Below are 13,695 nucleotides of genomic sequence, written 5' to 3'. Positions count from 1 at the left end.
AAATCGAGTTTCAGCCATCCCGCATGCAGCAGTTTATTTGGCGCGGCCGTTCTCGGGTTCTTCTCGGGGTGAATTCGGGACAAATCTGCCCTGCCTCAGCTCCGCCTCGGGGTGCGGGCCCGGCGCTCCCACGTGGCGTCCCCCGCGTGGCGCGCACCGCCCGCTTCCGGGCACGTGACCGGCCACGCCCCGCCCTCGGGGCTCCGAGCCCGGACGGACACGTCACTGCTCGCTCTCAAGCGGCCCCGCCCTCCGCACGCTCCGCCAATCGGAAGGCTCCGTACAAATCCCGCCCTCCGCGTTGTGCTGAATGAGCGGCGGCGTCGCTCGAGTGGCGTCGCATCGGGCCAATGGGAAGCCGGCGGAGCGGTGAGGCGGGCCGGGGCGGTTGCGCGGGGCGGATGGCCGGGGCGGCGGGGCCGAGAGCGGCGCCCGGGTGAGGGCGGGGGGCGGCGGGGGAGAGGGGCGGAGCGGGGCGGCTGGGCCCAAAGGGCTGAGAGCCGTTTTGGCGTTGGGCCGCGCCGTGCCAGGCCTGAGGGGTGAGGAGCGCGGCCCGGGAGCTGCGGGATGGCGGGGCTGGGAGCCGAGCTGAGAGGCGGCGCGGGGCGCGGGGTGCTGAGCGCTGGGTGCTGAGCTCTGAGCACGGGCCGCGCCGTTACGGGGCGACGGGCTGCGGGGCGGCGGGCGGCATGGGGCCGCGGGACAGCCGGGCACCGGCTGCCGTGGGGGCTGCCGCGGCCTGCAGGGCTCGCAGGGCTGCGGGGCAGCTCTGAGCCTTCCTGCCCCGCACCGCGCTGCGCTCCGCCCTTTTATCGCCGTTCTGCCCTTATCGCTGCTCTGTCCCCATCGCTGCTGACCGTTACCCCGAGGCCCAGAAATGCTCACACGCAGCCTTGTTTCTGTGTCACTGTAGATGGCTGGAGGTCAGAATCGCTGCTCGGTCACAAAATGGTTTTCAGGTGCACTCTGCTATTTCTAAATCTCAGCCTGGCCAAATAAGCTCCCACGTGGCCTTTTAACTCGCAGATACGGACTGCGGCTTTATCAGCCCGCTCTGGACCAGGGCTACAGCAGTTTGGGTTCTTTTGTTTTTCCGATCTGAGTGGGCAGAAAGCATCTCTAAAAATTCAGGGTGTTTCCAGAGAATGAAGCCGTTAATCCCTGCCTGCAGTTTCACTTCCTTGGTGCCTGACATCAGGTTTTCACTGTTTTTTCCTCCACCCAAGGAGGTCAGGTCAAACAGCTGCAGCACGCAGCGCCACAAGAGCTGCCTGTGCAGATCTGTGTTAGCAAACCTCTGCCCTGTGTGCATTGCAGAGCAGTAGTTTGGAACCTCCGTGGGTTTGTTGTGCATCTCCTATAGCTGGGCCAAGGAAAACCAGCCTTGGTTCTTTAGCTGCTGAAAGCTTAGGGTTATTTTGTTTCGCACACAGAGAAACAGACACATCGGCCCCAAAGAAGTTCTGCTCTCTGTGAAAGAAGTTGAAGCCTCAGCCAAGATTTGGGCCGACTGATCAGGTGAGGCTCTGGGGTTCAAGGGGCAGAAGGGAGGCAGCAGATACACGGCAGGGGCCCGGCCCCACTCTCTGACAATCTCCATTTCTCATTTTTAGGTTTTCAGGTGTCTGTTTCCCTGCCTTTGACGTGACAATGACCAAGCTGGGGTTCCTTCGGCTCTCCTATGAGAAGCAGGACACGCTGCTCAAGCTCCTCATCCTGTCCATGGCAGCTGTGCTGTGTAAGTCTGCAGGACCCCAGGAACTGCCACTGCTCCTCCTTCAGTTCTTCCTTAGGTCACCAAGCTCCCATCTGTCCTTAAAGTGTGACCCAAGTGCACCCTGTTATTCATTCAGTGCTGTTTCCTTTGGAAACTCATTCTTCTTTTCTTTGTGTTTACAGCTTTCTCCACAAGACTCTTTTCTGTCTTAAGATTTGAAAGTGTCATCCATGAATTTGACCCGTAAGTGTCTTCCCCTCGTCCTGTGGGTTTCCCTCTTTGGGATCAGTGGATGTTGGGTGCTGTTTGCAGGGCTGTTTGCTCTCAGCAGTGTGTGAGCAGTTGTCCAACCTGTGTCTGGACTCAGAGGTGCTCATGTTGCTGCAGGTACTTCAACTACCGCACAACCCGCTTCCTGGCAGAGGAAGGCTTCTACAAATTCCACAACTGGTTTGATGACCGAGCCTGGTACCCCTTGGGCAGGATTATTGGTGGAACCATTTATCCAGGTAGGCCAGCAGGCTTTGGCTGTGCTAGAACGCGCTTTGTGCAATGCAGGGCTGCCAGGGCGTGGATGTGGGACAGCAGCAGCTCCTGTCTGTTCCGTCCTTCCCACCTTTTTGGCTGCCCTGCTCCAATTGCAACCCGCTGATGGTGCCACGTCCATCCCACAGGGCTGATGATCACTTCAGCAGCCATCTACCACGTGCTGCACTTCTTCCACATCACCATCGACATCCGGAACGTCTGCGTCTTCCTGGCACCCCTCTTCTCTTCCTTCACCACCATTGTGACTTACCACCTCACCAAAGAGCTCAAGGTACAGGGAGGACCATTTCAGCATTAGGTTTTGTTCCTTTGAGGCGTCGCTGTGCACGTAGGGCCGTGATCTGATGGTTCTCTTGCCCTCTGGCTGTGCTCCCCAGGATGCAGGCGCAGGGCTCCTCGCTGCTGCCATGATTGCAGTTGTGCCTGGGTACATCTCACGTTCTGTTGCTGGATCCTACGATAACGAAGGTGAGTTTGTAGCACTCAGAGCAGGGAAGCCTTTAAGAAGCCAGGTTCCTCTCCCCTCTATGGGCCGTGGGGGACCACATAAGGAATCACTGCTGCACTACAGGGTAGCTGGTGAAGCCAGAAACCACTTTGCCTCCTAAATATTACCATGTTTCAGTCTTGCAATCTGATACGGAACTGTTTTCCTACTATTCATACAAGGTGCTGTTCTTTCTGGTGGAGCAGCAGCAAGATAGGCAGATTTCTATGTATGTTTTAATGCAGTCAGACATTCTGATGTATATTGACGTTGGGGTTCGCTGACATCGAGGGTGATGTGAGCTTGCTCTGACCTCACTGTGTCTCCCCACCCAGGTATTGCCATTTTCTGCATGCTGCTAACTTACTACATGTGGATCAAGGCTGTGAAAACTGGCTCTATCTATTGGGCAGCGATGTGTGCTCTTGCCTATTTCTACATGGTGAGCATTCCTTGTCCTGGCACCCAGGTGTCTGATAAATCTGGGTTTCTGGCAGCCAGGGCTGTTCAGTGCCCTTTTTGGGGAGAGCACGTGATCCCAGGAGAACAGAACTTGCTGCTGGACCCCACCGTGCAGCCTGTCCAGCCCTGGAATTGGTGTTTTTCATTTTTCTCTTCCCAGGTCTCCTCGTGGGGTGGCTATGTCTTCCTGATCAACTTGATCCCACTGCACGTCCTTGTGCTGATGCTGACTGGCCGCTTCTCACACCGGATCTATGTTGCCTACTGCACTGTGTACTGCCTGGGGACGATCCTCTCGATGCAGATCTCCTTTGTTGGCTTCCAGGTGAGGCCTTCCAGCACTGCTTGTCTGTCAAGAAATCTTGGAAGTTCCATTTTCCGTGAAGGAACCGCTCACACCAGCACACACCTCCATGCAGCAGGAAACGTAGTTGGTGTCTTCAAGAGAAGCAGTTGTCTCTTTCTCACCTTTAGTGTCCTGGTCTGGGGAATACAGGTTTTGTGGACTTGGGAACTTCGTCGGGAGGAGAGCTGACAGCAAGGAGGGCTCTCAGAGTTCATTTTTCATGTGCATTCCTATCAGAATTGAGGCTGATTAGCAATTAGTCATGTCCACAGGGAGGAAATGGCTTCCTACGACTTCAGCAAGTCATGACTTCAGCACTGATTTTGCTGAGGTCTGTTTTCGCAGTGACTCAGCTGCTCTTTCCTTCTGTCTGATCACACTCTCCCCTGCTTGCAGCCTGTCCTCTCCTCAGAGCACATGGCTGCCCTGGGCGTCTTTGGCTTGTGCCAGATCCATGCCTTTGTGGACTACCTCCGCAGCAAGCTGAACCCACAGCAGTTCGAAGTCCTCTTCAGGAGCGTCATCTCCCTGGTTGGCTTCGTCCTGCTGACAGTCGGGGCTGTGCTGATGCTCACAGGTAGTTCAGTGAGTGGTGCTCCCATTCGTGGTGATGTTGCTGAGCACGTTTCACCGCTGGCTTCGTCTCTTTCCAGTGCTTTGAATCATAGAACCACGGAATCATTACAGTTAGAAAAGACTTTTCAGATCACCAAGTCCAACCCCAGCCCACCCGTTAACCCCCCCGAAGGGCACACCTTTTGTCAGTCATGATTTCTGCATTAATGCTTGCACCATGTGGATTAGGTTGGGGAGAAATCTTTAGTGTAAAATCACACTTAATTTCCTTTTTAAAATAAGAGTTTTGAGTAATGGAGATGTTAAGTGAGGTGCAGGATTGCTCATTCAGCTTTGCACGTTTCCCTTAGGACAGAACCTGTTGGCATTGCTAGCTGTGATGCTGATTTTCTCCTCTCTGCTAGGGAAAATCTCCCCATGGACGGGTCGTTTCTACTCCCTGCTGGATCCTTCTTATGCCAAGAACAACATTCCCATCATTGCCTCCGTCTCAGAGCACCAGCCCACCACCTGGTCCTCCTATTACTTTGACCTGCAGCTCCTTGTGTTCATGTTCCCAGGTGAGCCCAGCCGTGTTGCAGCCGGACCCTCAGGTGGTCTCTGGGTTTGTTACATCCTTGCAGTGTGCTGCATGTCTCCACCAGGTGGATTTTCTTTCAGGCTGAGGGGAATCTCACCTGTTTCTCTTTCCTCTTTGCAGTTGGTCTCTATTACTGCTTCAGCAATCTCTCAGACGCCCGCATTTTTATCATCATGTACGGTGTGACCTCCATGTACTTCTCTGCTGTGATGGTGAGGGCTGCTCGGGTTGGTGCACTGTTGTGGGACTGAGCAGGACACAAGCAGGATGATGAGATGATCTTAACGAGGCTGACTTTTTTTTCTGAGCTTGTGGGTAACGGCTTTAAACTAAGGGGGCATGTTTAGATTAGATGTTAGGAAGTTCTTCACCCGGAGGGCAGTGGGACCCTGGCGCTGCCGCTCAGAGGAGTGGGTGCCCCATCCCTGGAGGTGCCCGAGGCCAGGCTGCGTGGCTCTGCCCAGCTCCCTGCCCCTGCAGGCTCTGATGGCCGTGCCGTTGCCCGCAGGTGCGGCTGATGCTGGTGCTGGCCCCAGTGATGTGCATCCTCTCCGGCATCGGCGTGTCGCAGGTGTTGTCCACCTACATGAAGAACCTGGACATCAGCCGGCCGGACAAGAAGAGCAAGAAGCAGCAAGACTCCACCTACCCCATCAAAAATGAAGTGAGTGCTGGGCAGCTCGTGGCTGCAGGGAACAGGAGAGTCGTTGCTTTTCCTGCTGGGGATGGGAGGGAGGTGGGAGTGCTCTCTCCCCTCCTGCAGTGACACCTGTTTGCACCCCCAGGTTGCCAGCGGCATGATCCTGGTGATGGCTTTCTTCCTCATCACCTACACCTTTCACTCCACCTGGGTGACCAGCGAGGCGTACTCCTCGCCCTCCATCGTGCTGTCAGCGCGCGGCGGGGACGGCAGCAGGATCATCTTTGATGACTTCAGGGAGGCTTACTACTGGCTGCGGCACAACACGCCGGAGGTAACGGCGCTCTGAGCCCGGCGCGTGCCGGCGCCCCTCTGAGTGCTGACAGCCCGCGTTTGGCTGCAGGACGCCAAGGTGATGTCCTGGTGGGACTACGGCTACCAGATCACCGCCATGGCCAACCGCACCATCCTGGTGGACAACAACACCTGGAACAACACCCACATCTCCCGTGTTGGGCAGGTAGGTGCTCCCGCCCCACGCCCGCGGCTCAGAGCGCTGCGGCGCCTCACAGCCGGGTCCCCCGCAGGCGATGGCCTCGACGGAGGAGAAAGCCTACGAGATCATGCGAGAGCTGGACGTGAGCTACGTGCTGGTGATATTCGGCGGCCTCACCGGCTACTCGTCAGATGGTAAGAGCCCCCGGCACCCTGCGTGCCCCCCGCGCGCCCGCCACTCACCCTCCATCTTTTGCAGACATCAATAAGTTCCTGTGGATGGTGCGCATCGGCGGCAGCACGGACACGGGCCGGCACATCAAGGAGCACGACTACTACACACCGACCGGCGAGTTCCGCGTCGACCGCGAGGGCTCCCCGGTGCTGCTCAACTGCCTGATGTACAAGATGTGCTACTACCGCTTCGGGCAGGTCTACACCGAGGCCAGTGCGTGTCCCGTGCCGCGCCACCGCGTCCCAGCAGCTGTGGGGCCGTGGTGGCACAGCGCTGCTTTGTGTCCCCACAGAGCGGCCGCCGGGCTACGACCGCGTGCGCAACGCCGAGATCGGGAACAAGGACTTTGAGCTGGACGTGCTGGAGGAGGCGTACACCACAGAGCACTGGCTGGTCCGGATATACAAAGTACGAGGCCGGCGTGAGCCCCAGCTCTGGAGGCGCCCCGCGTCGCCCGCCGTTACCACAGGTTTCCTCTCTTGCAGGTGAAGGATTTGGACAACCGCGGCTTGTCGCGGACGTAGAGCCCTGCGCTGCCCCAGCCTTGGCCTGTGAAGCAGAAATATTATTTTTGGATTTTCTGTTTTTTTGGGGGGTTGTTTTTGTTGTTGTCGTTGTCGTTTTGTTCTCTTTTGGTTTTTTTTTTTTTATACCATTCATGAGTGCAGGAGGAGATGGGCGCCCCCACCCCTGCTGCGTGCCGGGGGGTTTTATATCACACGCAGAGCAGTCACCAAATCAAATCACGGCTTTACGGGGGTTGATTAAAGGGGAATTACCGACGTCTGCCTTTTGCTTGTCGCGCTCCGTTCGTTCCCCGTTCCGACCCGCGCGGTTCGCGGCCTGCGGGCGCTTTTGGAGCCGGGGGGGCGGGGCTTCGGCTGCGCGCGCAGCGCGGGGCGGGGCGCGGAGCGCTGGCGGGAACGGGCGGCGCGGGCTGAGCCGTGCGGGGCGGTGCGGGATGGCCGTGCCGTTCGTGGAGGACTGGGACCTGGTGCAGACGCTGGGAGAAGGCGCCTACGGGGAGTGAGTGCGGGGGGCAAAGGGGGGGGGAAGTCCCGGAGCAACGCGGAGAGGCCTTTGCGTGCCGCTCTCCCCGCGTGCATCACGCGCTTCCCTGCCGGCACGGCGCGGGCACCTCGCGTGCGCACCGCTTGGCCGTCGCGGGCCGTTGCGCGGTGCTTCTGCGTGCATCTCCTGCCTTCCGCACGCCCGCTTTGCGCCTGTTGCGTGACCGCCGCGTGCCGCTGGGCGCTCCCCGCTCGGACGCCGCGTCCTGCTCGCGCGTTGCCCGCCCGTTTTGTGCCTGCGCCGCGCACCCGCTGCGTCCCCTCTGCTTGCCAACTGCACGCCCTCCGCCTGCCCTGATGCACACCTGTGGTGCCCGGCCCCTCTCCTTCCTGGCCGTGCCCTGCAGGGTGCAGCTGGCCGTGAACCGCCGCACCGAGGAGGCCGTGGCCGTGAAGATTGTGGACATGAAGCGCGCGGCCGACTGCCCGGAGAACATCAAGAAGGAGATCTGCATCAACAAGATGCTGAACCACGAGAATGTCGTCAAGTTCTATGGGCACCGGCGCGAGGGGGCCACGCAGTACCTCTTCCTGGAGTACTGCAGCGGCGGGGAGCTCTTCGACCGCATCGGTGCGTTGCAGAATGCAAACTGCAGAATGCCTTGCAAACTGTGTTGGAACGGAGCTCCGTGTGTGGCTGGGAGCTGCGGCTCCGGTTCTCACTCCTTGCTGGTTGCAGAGCCGGACATCGGGATGCCGGAGCCAGAGGCACAGCGCTTCTTCCAGCAGCTGATCGCTGGTGTGGTGAGTGCTGTGGGGCAGCGCTGAGGGAGCTGCGGTGCGCCGTGGTGGCAGCAGTGACCCCCATCCCACCCATAGGTGTACCTGCACAGCATGGGCATCACGCACCGTGACCTCAAGCCAGAGAACCTGCTGCTGGATGAGCGAGGTGTGCTCCCCACCTCGACCTCCTGCTGCATTTGATCACTTTAACTTCACTGTTTCTATCCGTTTTCCACCCAGACAACCTGAAGATCTCTGATTTCGGCCTGGCCACCGTCTTCAAGCACAACGGGCGTGAGCGGCTGCTGAACAAGATGTGTGGCACGCTGCCCTACGTGGCCCCCGAGCTGCTGCGGCGCCCCGAGTTCCGTGCGGAGCCCGTGGACGTGTGGGCCTGCGGCGTGGTGCTGACTGCCATGCTGGCGGGAGGTGGGCATGGGGGGCACAGGGGATGCATGGGGGGGGGACAGGTGAGGTACATAGGAGTGCACATGGGATGCGTAGGGGAGGTGTGATGTGCAGGGCGGGGGTGGCACTCGTGAGAATCAAATGCTAGGTGTGGGGCAGAGCAGCGATGCCCCACGTGGGAGGTTGCAGTGGTTTTGCAGTGGTGTTGCAGTGGATGTTTTGCACAGCACAGAGCCATACATCTGCATGCTGTGCACCTTGGCACATTGCGTCCTTTTGAAAGCAAATGGGAAAGGCAGCGTTCTTGCCTGCCTTTGCCAATCTCTTGTGCCACCCCTGCCGTCCCCTCTCCCATAGAACTGCCCTGGGATCAGCCCAGCGACAGCTGCCAGGAGTACAGCGACTGGAAGGAGAGGAAGACCTACCTGGCACCCTGGAGGAAGATCGACTCCGCGCCATTAGGTACGCAGCTGGAGGCGGCGGTGCCCCCCACCACCCCGCCCCTCCTACGTGCACCCCATTCCTTACAGCACTGCTGCACAAGATCCTGACCGAGAGCCCCACGGCTCGCATCACCATCCCCGACATCAAGAAGGACCGCTGGTACTGCCGGCCCCTGAAGAAGGGTAAGGGCTGTGGGGTAAAACGCGTTTCCTGCCTGGGCTGTGCGCAGTGTGGGGTTTTCCTTGTCTTGCAGGCACAAAGCGTGGCCACGTGTCCTCAGGTGGTGTCAGCGAATCCCCCGGAGCCTTCCCCAAGCACATCCGCTCTGACACAGACTTCTCTCCTGTGAAGGGTGCCCTGGGGTGAGCAGGCTGCACCACACCTCCCTGCTGTCTTTCTGCAGTGCAGGTGTCCTTCTGCATTGCAACAGCTGGAACAAACCAGCTCGATGCACGCATGACCCCACACTCATCCTTTCCCTACTTGTGCACGCAGAACCCTGAAGAGCTACGGCCCTCTCAGCCCCCCCTCTTGTAATCTCATCTGCTTGCCTTGCAGCGAGGACAAGGCGAGTTACTCCACGTCACAGCCTGAGCCCGGCACCGGCGGCGCGCTGTGGGACAGCAGCACGGGCAGCATCGACCGCCTGGTGCAGGGCATCAGCTTCTCACAGCCTGCCTGCCCCGAGCACATGCTGCTCAACAGCCAGCTGCTGGGCACGCCAGGCTCCTCCCAGGTGCGCTCCCTTAGGATTTGGTGTGCAGCACTGCGACCTTTTAGACACATATCTGCAGTGTTTGTAATGCCAGGATGCAACCTTTGGGGTGCAGCTATGCAGTATTTCTAATCTGAAGGGGCTGCTTTGCAACATATACCTCCTTAGGTGGCAACTTTGCAACGTTTGCAATCAGGGTGCTACTTTGCCAGAGTTGGGGTGCTATTCTGCAGCATCAGACTTGGCACATTTATAACACTTGGGATGCAACTTTGCACTGTTGATAATACTGGGGACGCAGGTTTGCAATCCCTGAAGCGCTTGGGTGCAGCTCTGCAGTGCCGAGGGCTGCTCCCGCCGTTCTGTAGCGCTATTTTAGCGTGCAGCTCGCCATGTTTTCCACGAGGGGGTGCAGCTCGTCAATACTGCACGCGGGTAGCAGGGACGCGGCGCACCTTGACGCGCCTTCGGGGCCGCGCGGACGGCTTTGCATCCGCGGGGTGCGGGCGCAGCACTGCAGCTTTGCAGCGTTCCTGATGCGTTCTGTGCTGCAGAGCCCGTGGCAGCGCCTGGTGAAGAGGATGACGCGCTTCTTCACCAAGCTGGACGCCGACGGCTCCTACCGCAGCCTGAGGGACGTGTGTGAGAAGATGGGCTACGGCTGGAAGCAGAGCTGCACCAACCAGGTGGGGCCGGGCCGGGCGGTGCGGGGATGGGGCTGAGCCCCCCTGACACCGTGGCCCCGCAGGTCACCATCTCCACCACGGACCGAAGGAACAACAAGCTCATCTTCAAGGTGAACCTGCTGGAGATGGAGAGCAGGATCCTGGTGGACTTCCGCCTCTCCAAGGTGGGTCTGGGGGGCACGGCGGGCACAAAGCAGCTCGCGGTGGGTGCATGCATCGCTGGCGGGGTGTTGGGGTGCTGCTGAGGGGGGCTGTGGGGGGCTGGCTGCTGACCGCTGGCTGCTGACCGCTGGCTGCTCTCCCCATGCAGGGCGACGGGTTGGAGTTCAAGCGGCATTTCCTGAAAATCAAAGGCAAACTGAGCGACGTGGTCAGCAGCCAGAAGGTGTGGCTGCCCCCACCCTGAGCCCCTCTTCCTCCTCCTCCTCGTCCTCCTCACCCCCTGGGGCTCCCGTAGCCCTCAGCAGAGCTGTGCTCCCTATGGGGGCGGCCCGGCTCTGCGCCCGCTGCGGCTTTTATGGGTTCAATAAAGCTTGGGATCACAGCTCAGCTCCGTGCCATCTTAGGGGCATTCCGGGCGCAGCGCCGCTTTGGACCAATCAGCCCCGTGCTGTTCTGCAGCTCCACTCGCTCTGGAACCGGCTGATGGTGCAGGGGCTCCCCTTTGAGCTCTGTGGCTCCATCCACGCCCCGGAGCTGTGGGGGCAGCTCGGGGTCCTCCCCGCTCCCTGCCCTCTCAGGGCGGCAGCTGCCCCCCTCCCAGCCTCTCTAATTGCTTTTCACAGCGCTAACGAGCCCGGAGCTGCCAGGAGTTGTTAGCGCTGGAGCGAGAGGAGCGCAGGGATTAACCCAGGGCAGCGCTCCCCCCTTCCCCACCCCCCCAAAAAAGAAAAAAAGGGCATCCCCCAAACGTCACCCCGAGATGCACATCGCACCACTCAGCCCCAAACCCACCGATCCTGCTGCTGGCTCCACTTACTGAGTTGGAAAAAGACTCTTTCCGTTGTTTTCCCCTTTTTCCAGTGGAAGCCCCCCCTTCGGCCGAGCAATTAACGGGGCCTTTTGGGGTTTTTTAATTGCATATTTATGTTGCAGCCAGGAACGAGACTCCGGCAGCGGGCGAGGGGCAGCAGGAAGACGCCGCCCCGACCCCGTGTGCTTTTCAGCCGGGATTAAGCGCGGTTAATTGTCGCAGAGATCACAGATTGCAGCCGGGGGATAATTAGGCTGAATGCGGGCTTTTCTGGTTCAGTCCCCCGGGGGCTCCCGGTGGGCACAGATTTGGGTTTCCAGGCAAAAAGGAGGTTGGGAGCACCCTTAGAGTGAGGGTTTTGGGGGTGGGAGCTGAGAACGGGGGGGTTGCGTTGTGCAGAGCCTCCCACAGCTCACTGCAGCAGTGGGAAATCGGTGCTGTTTGCAGGAAAGGTTTCTCTTCCAGGGGAAAACCTGCCCTTTGCTTCATCCCCCACAGCATTTTGCTTTGCCTGTCCTCTACCCCTGTTTTGGGGTCACAGGGGTGTCCCATGGGTTTGAGCATCGAGCATCACTGGGTGATGGCGGTAAGCCTTTAGTAACCACGTAATAACTCTTCAGTAAACCTGTAGTAAACCTTTTATCCCCTATACAGGGCTCTTACAGCGGATGCAGGATTTAGGATGCTGATGTTAGGATGTAGATGCAGGTTTTAGGGTGCAGGCTCAGGACACAGGACCCAGCAGGTTCAGGATTTGGGGTGCAGAGATGGGAAAGGGATTTTAGGGTAAAGATACAGGACAGGTGGCATGGAAAATGGGATGCAGATGCTGGACACCAGGTAAAGGGTGCAGAATCAGAACACACGACAGGGGATGCAGCAGCAGAAGCCACAGGGAGGATGTAGGTGCAGGACAGCAGGTGCAGGCCGTAGGACAGCGAGTGCAGAGGAAGATTTGGGATGCAGATGTGGGATGTGGGTGCAGGACAGGGATGCTCCGTCCCCTTTGGAGCCCCAGGCCGTGCGGGGCCAGGAGGTGGGAAGTGGCCGTGAGCGGGGGTCGCCTCGTGCCACGCGCCCGGCCGATGCTGGGATTTCCCTGTTTGTCCCCATCTGGGCAGCAGAGCCCGGCCGCATCTGCCCACCAGATGTGATGGGGCCGCGCCTGGGGGTGGGTGGGAACCTCCCTGCCCCCCCGACCGCCGCAGCCATGGCTGAGATGGGCTGCGGATGGAGGGGCTGAGGAGAGCGACGTGGGGCAGCTCTGAGGTGTGGGTGCAGATCCGGGATCGGGCAGTCTGTGAGCAGCACGGGGGGGGTTTGCACGGATAAAAGCTGCAAAGATCCCCCAAAACGTGGGGTTGGCCCCACAGCCGGGGGCGGGAGAAAGGAGGAAAAAGCAAAATGCTCGAAAAAGGTGAAAGCCTCCCAAACGCTGAGGTCATTTCTTGGCGAGGAAGTGGGCTCGGCTCGAAGTGCCTCCAGGTCTATTTAATATCAGCAGACGCATTCCTGCGCAGGGCGGGGAGAGCGCCCGCACCCCACGGCGGCCCTGAACGCCCCAGAAACCCCCCGCAGCTCTGGGACAGCGCTGAGCAACGGCAGAATGAGCACAGAAATGGGACAAACGGCCCCGGGATGGTGGGAACTGAAGCTCTGAGTGGGATTTTGGGGATGGGGGGAAAAAGCACCCACAGAACCCACACTGCAAGGAGCCCAAGGTGCTGCGCTGGAGCAAAAAGGGGAAACCCCATTAAAAAAACGTGTGTCCCCCCGTCCCACAGCCACCCTGCAGAGCTGCCAACATCCCGCGCGTTCTGAGCGGTTTGGTGACGGCGGTGTTTATTTTGCTAAACCTCACAAACCCGCAATGGGGGGGAGGGAGGGTTGTTACTGAAAGGCTGAAACAAAAGAAGTGAAACGGGATGGAAGCGCAGCTGGGAAGTGAGGTTGGGGCTGCGTGTGCAGAGCGGCTGCGAGCAGGGATGCCCTGAAACCAAGGTGCAAACAGTGGCAGAGGCGCCCTGTGGGGGTAAGGAGCGTTTTGGGGCATTTCTGCCACGAGGCAGCGGGGCGATGCTGAGGCCGGGGGGTTTCATGGTGCTCCCACATTCCTCCCGTCAGCAGGATTTACACCACAGCACCAGCAGAAATCCCAGGTCAGTGCAGCGTCGCTCCCTGCGTCGGCTGTCTGCACTGCGTGGAGCTGCGGCCAGGAGGGCTGCCTGCAGTGCGTGGGGATGCCTGCAGCCTGCAGGGATTTCTGCAGCAGTTCATGGGGATATTTGCATCCTGTGGTGGTGCTTCAGCTTGCAGGGATGTTTGCAGAGCGCGGGGATGCTCACAACATGCGGGAATGCTTGCAGCACATGGGGATGCTTGTAGTACACAGGAATGTTTGTGTGTGTGGCATGCAGGGATGTTTGCAGCGCTCTGCAGGTCCCACAGGTGCTAGAAGCAGTTCTTCAGCCTTGCCCCTTCCCCGTGCCTCAGTTTCCCCTCCCCGAGAGCAAGCACAGTGCTGGAGCTGTGGGACTGAGCTCAGTGCTGCCTGCTTCCAAACAAGGTCTGTGTGTAAGGCAGGTGAAG

The 13,695-nt window shown here is 59.3% G+C and overlaps 2 protein-coding genes across 4 annotated transcripts; both read left to right on the top strand.

The window, feature by feature from the left end:
* Window positions 1-344: 344 nt before the first annotated feature.
* STT3A (STT3 oligosaccharyltransferase complex catalytic subunit A) lies at window positions 345-6,869 on the top strand. Of its 2 annotated transcripts, none has more exons than XM_048968582.1 (19): window positions 345-436; window positions 1,434-1,518; window positions 1,614-1,738; window positions 1,900-1,960; window positions 2,105-2,226; window positions 2,392-2,537; window positions 2,644-2,734; window positions 3,089-3,195; window positions 3,376-3,540; window positions 3,958-4,138; window positions 4,542-4,697; window positions 4,838-4,929; window positions 5,226-5,381; window positions 5,503-5,691; window positions 5,761-5,877; window positions 5,945-6,047; window positions 6,112-6,300; window positions 6,380-6,495; window positions 6,573-6,869. In XM_048968582.1, the coding sequence occupies exons 3-19, from the start codon at window positions 1,651-1,653 to the stop codon at window positions 6,609-6,611; spliced, it is 2,118 nt and encodes a 705-aa protein (XP_048824539.1). In that variant the 5' UTR covers window positions 345-436; window positions 1,434-1,518; window positions 1,614-1,650; the 3' UTR covers window positions 6,612-6,869. The 2 variants fall into 2 exon arrangements, with proteins under 2 accessions (XP_048824539.1, XP_048824540.1); XM_048968583.1 differs by lacking the exon at window positions 345-436 and adding an exon at window positions 451-539.
* CHEK1 (checkpoint kinase 1) lies at window positions 6,746-10,666 on the top strand. Of its 2 annotated transcripts, none has more exons than XM_048968587.1 (12): window positions 6,746-7,113; window positions 7,505-7,728; window positions 7,837-7,901; window positions 7,977-8,046; window positions 8,121-8,309; window positions 8,646-8,750; window positions 8,819-8,914; window positions 9,013-9,094; window positions 9,291-9,468; window positions 10,002-10,133; window positions 10,196-10,297; window positions 10,444-10,666. In XM_048968587.1, exons 1-12 carry the CDS (start codon window positions 6,746-6,748, stop codon window positions 10,537-10,539), a joined length of 1,707 nt encoding a protein of 568 aa, XP_048824544.1. In that variant the 3' UTR covers window positions 10,540-10,666. The 2 variants fall into 2 exon arrangements, with proteins under 2 accessions (XP_048824544.1, XP_048824543.1); XM_048968586.1 differs by having other exon boundaries at window positions 8,986-9,094.
* Window positions 10,667-13,695: the final 3,029 nt, after the last annotated feature.

This window comes from Lagopus muta, chromosome 22 (genome assembly GCF_023343835.1).
Source record: "Lagopus muta isolate bLagMut1 chromosome 22, bLagMut1 primary, whole genome shotgun sequence".
NCBI classification, from domain to species: Eukaryota; Metazoa; Chordata; class Aves; order Galliformes; family Phasianidae; genus Lagopus; species Lagopus muta.
This window is presented reverse-complemented; position numbering and strand designations above follow the sequence as displayed.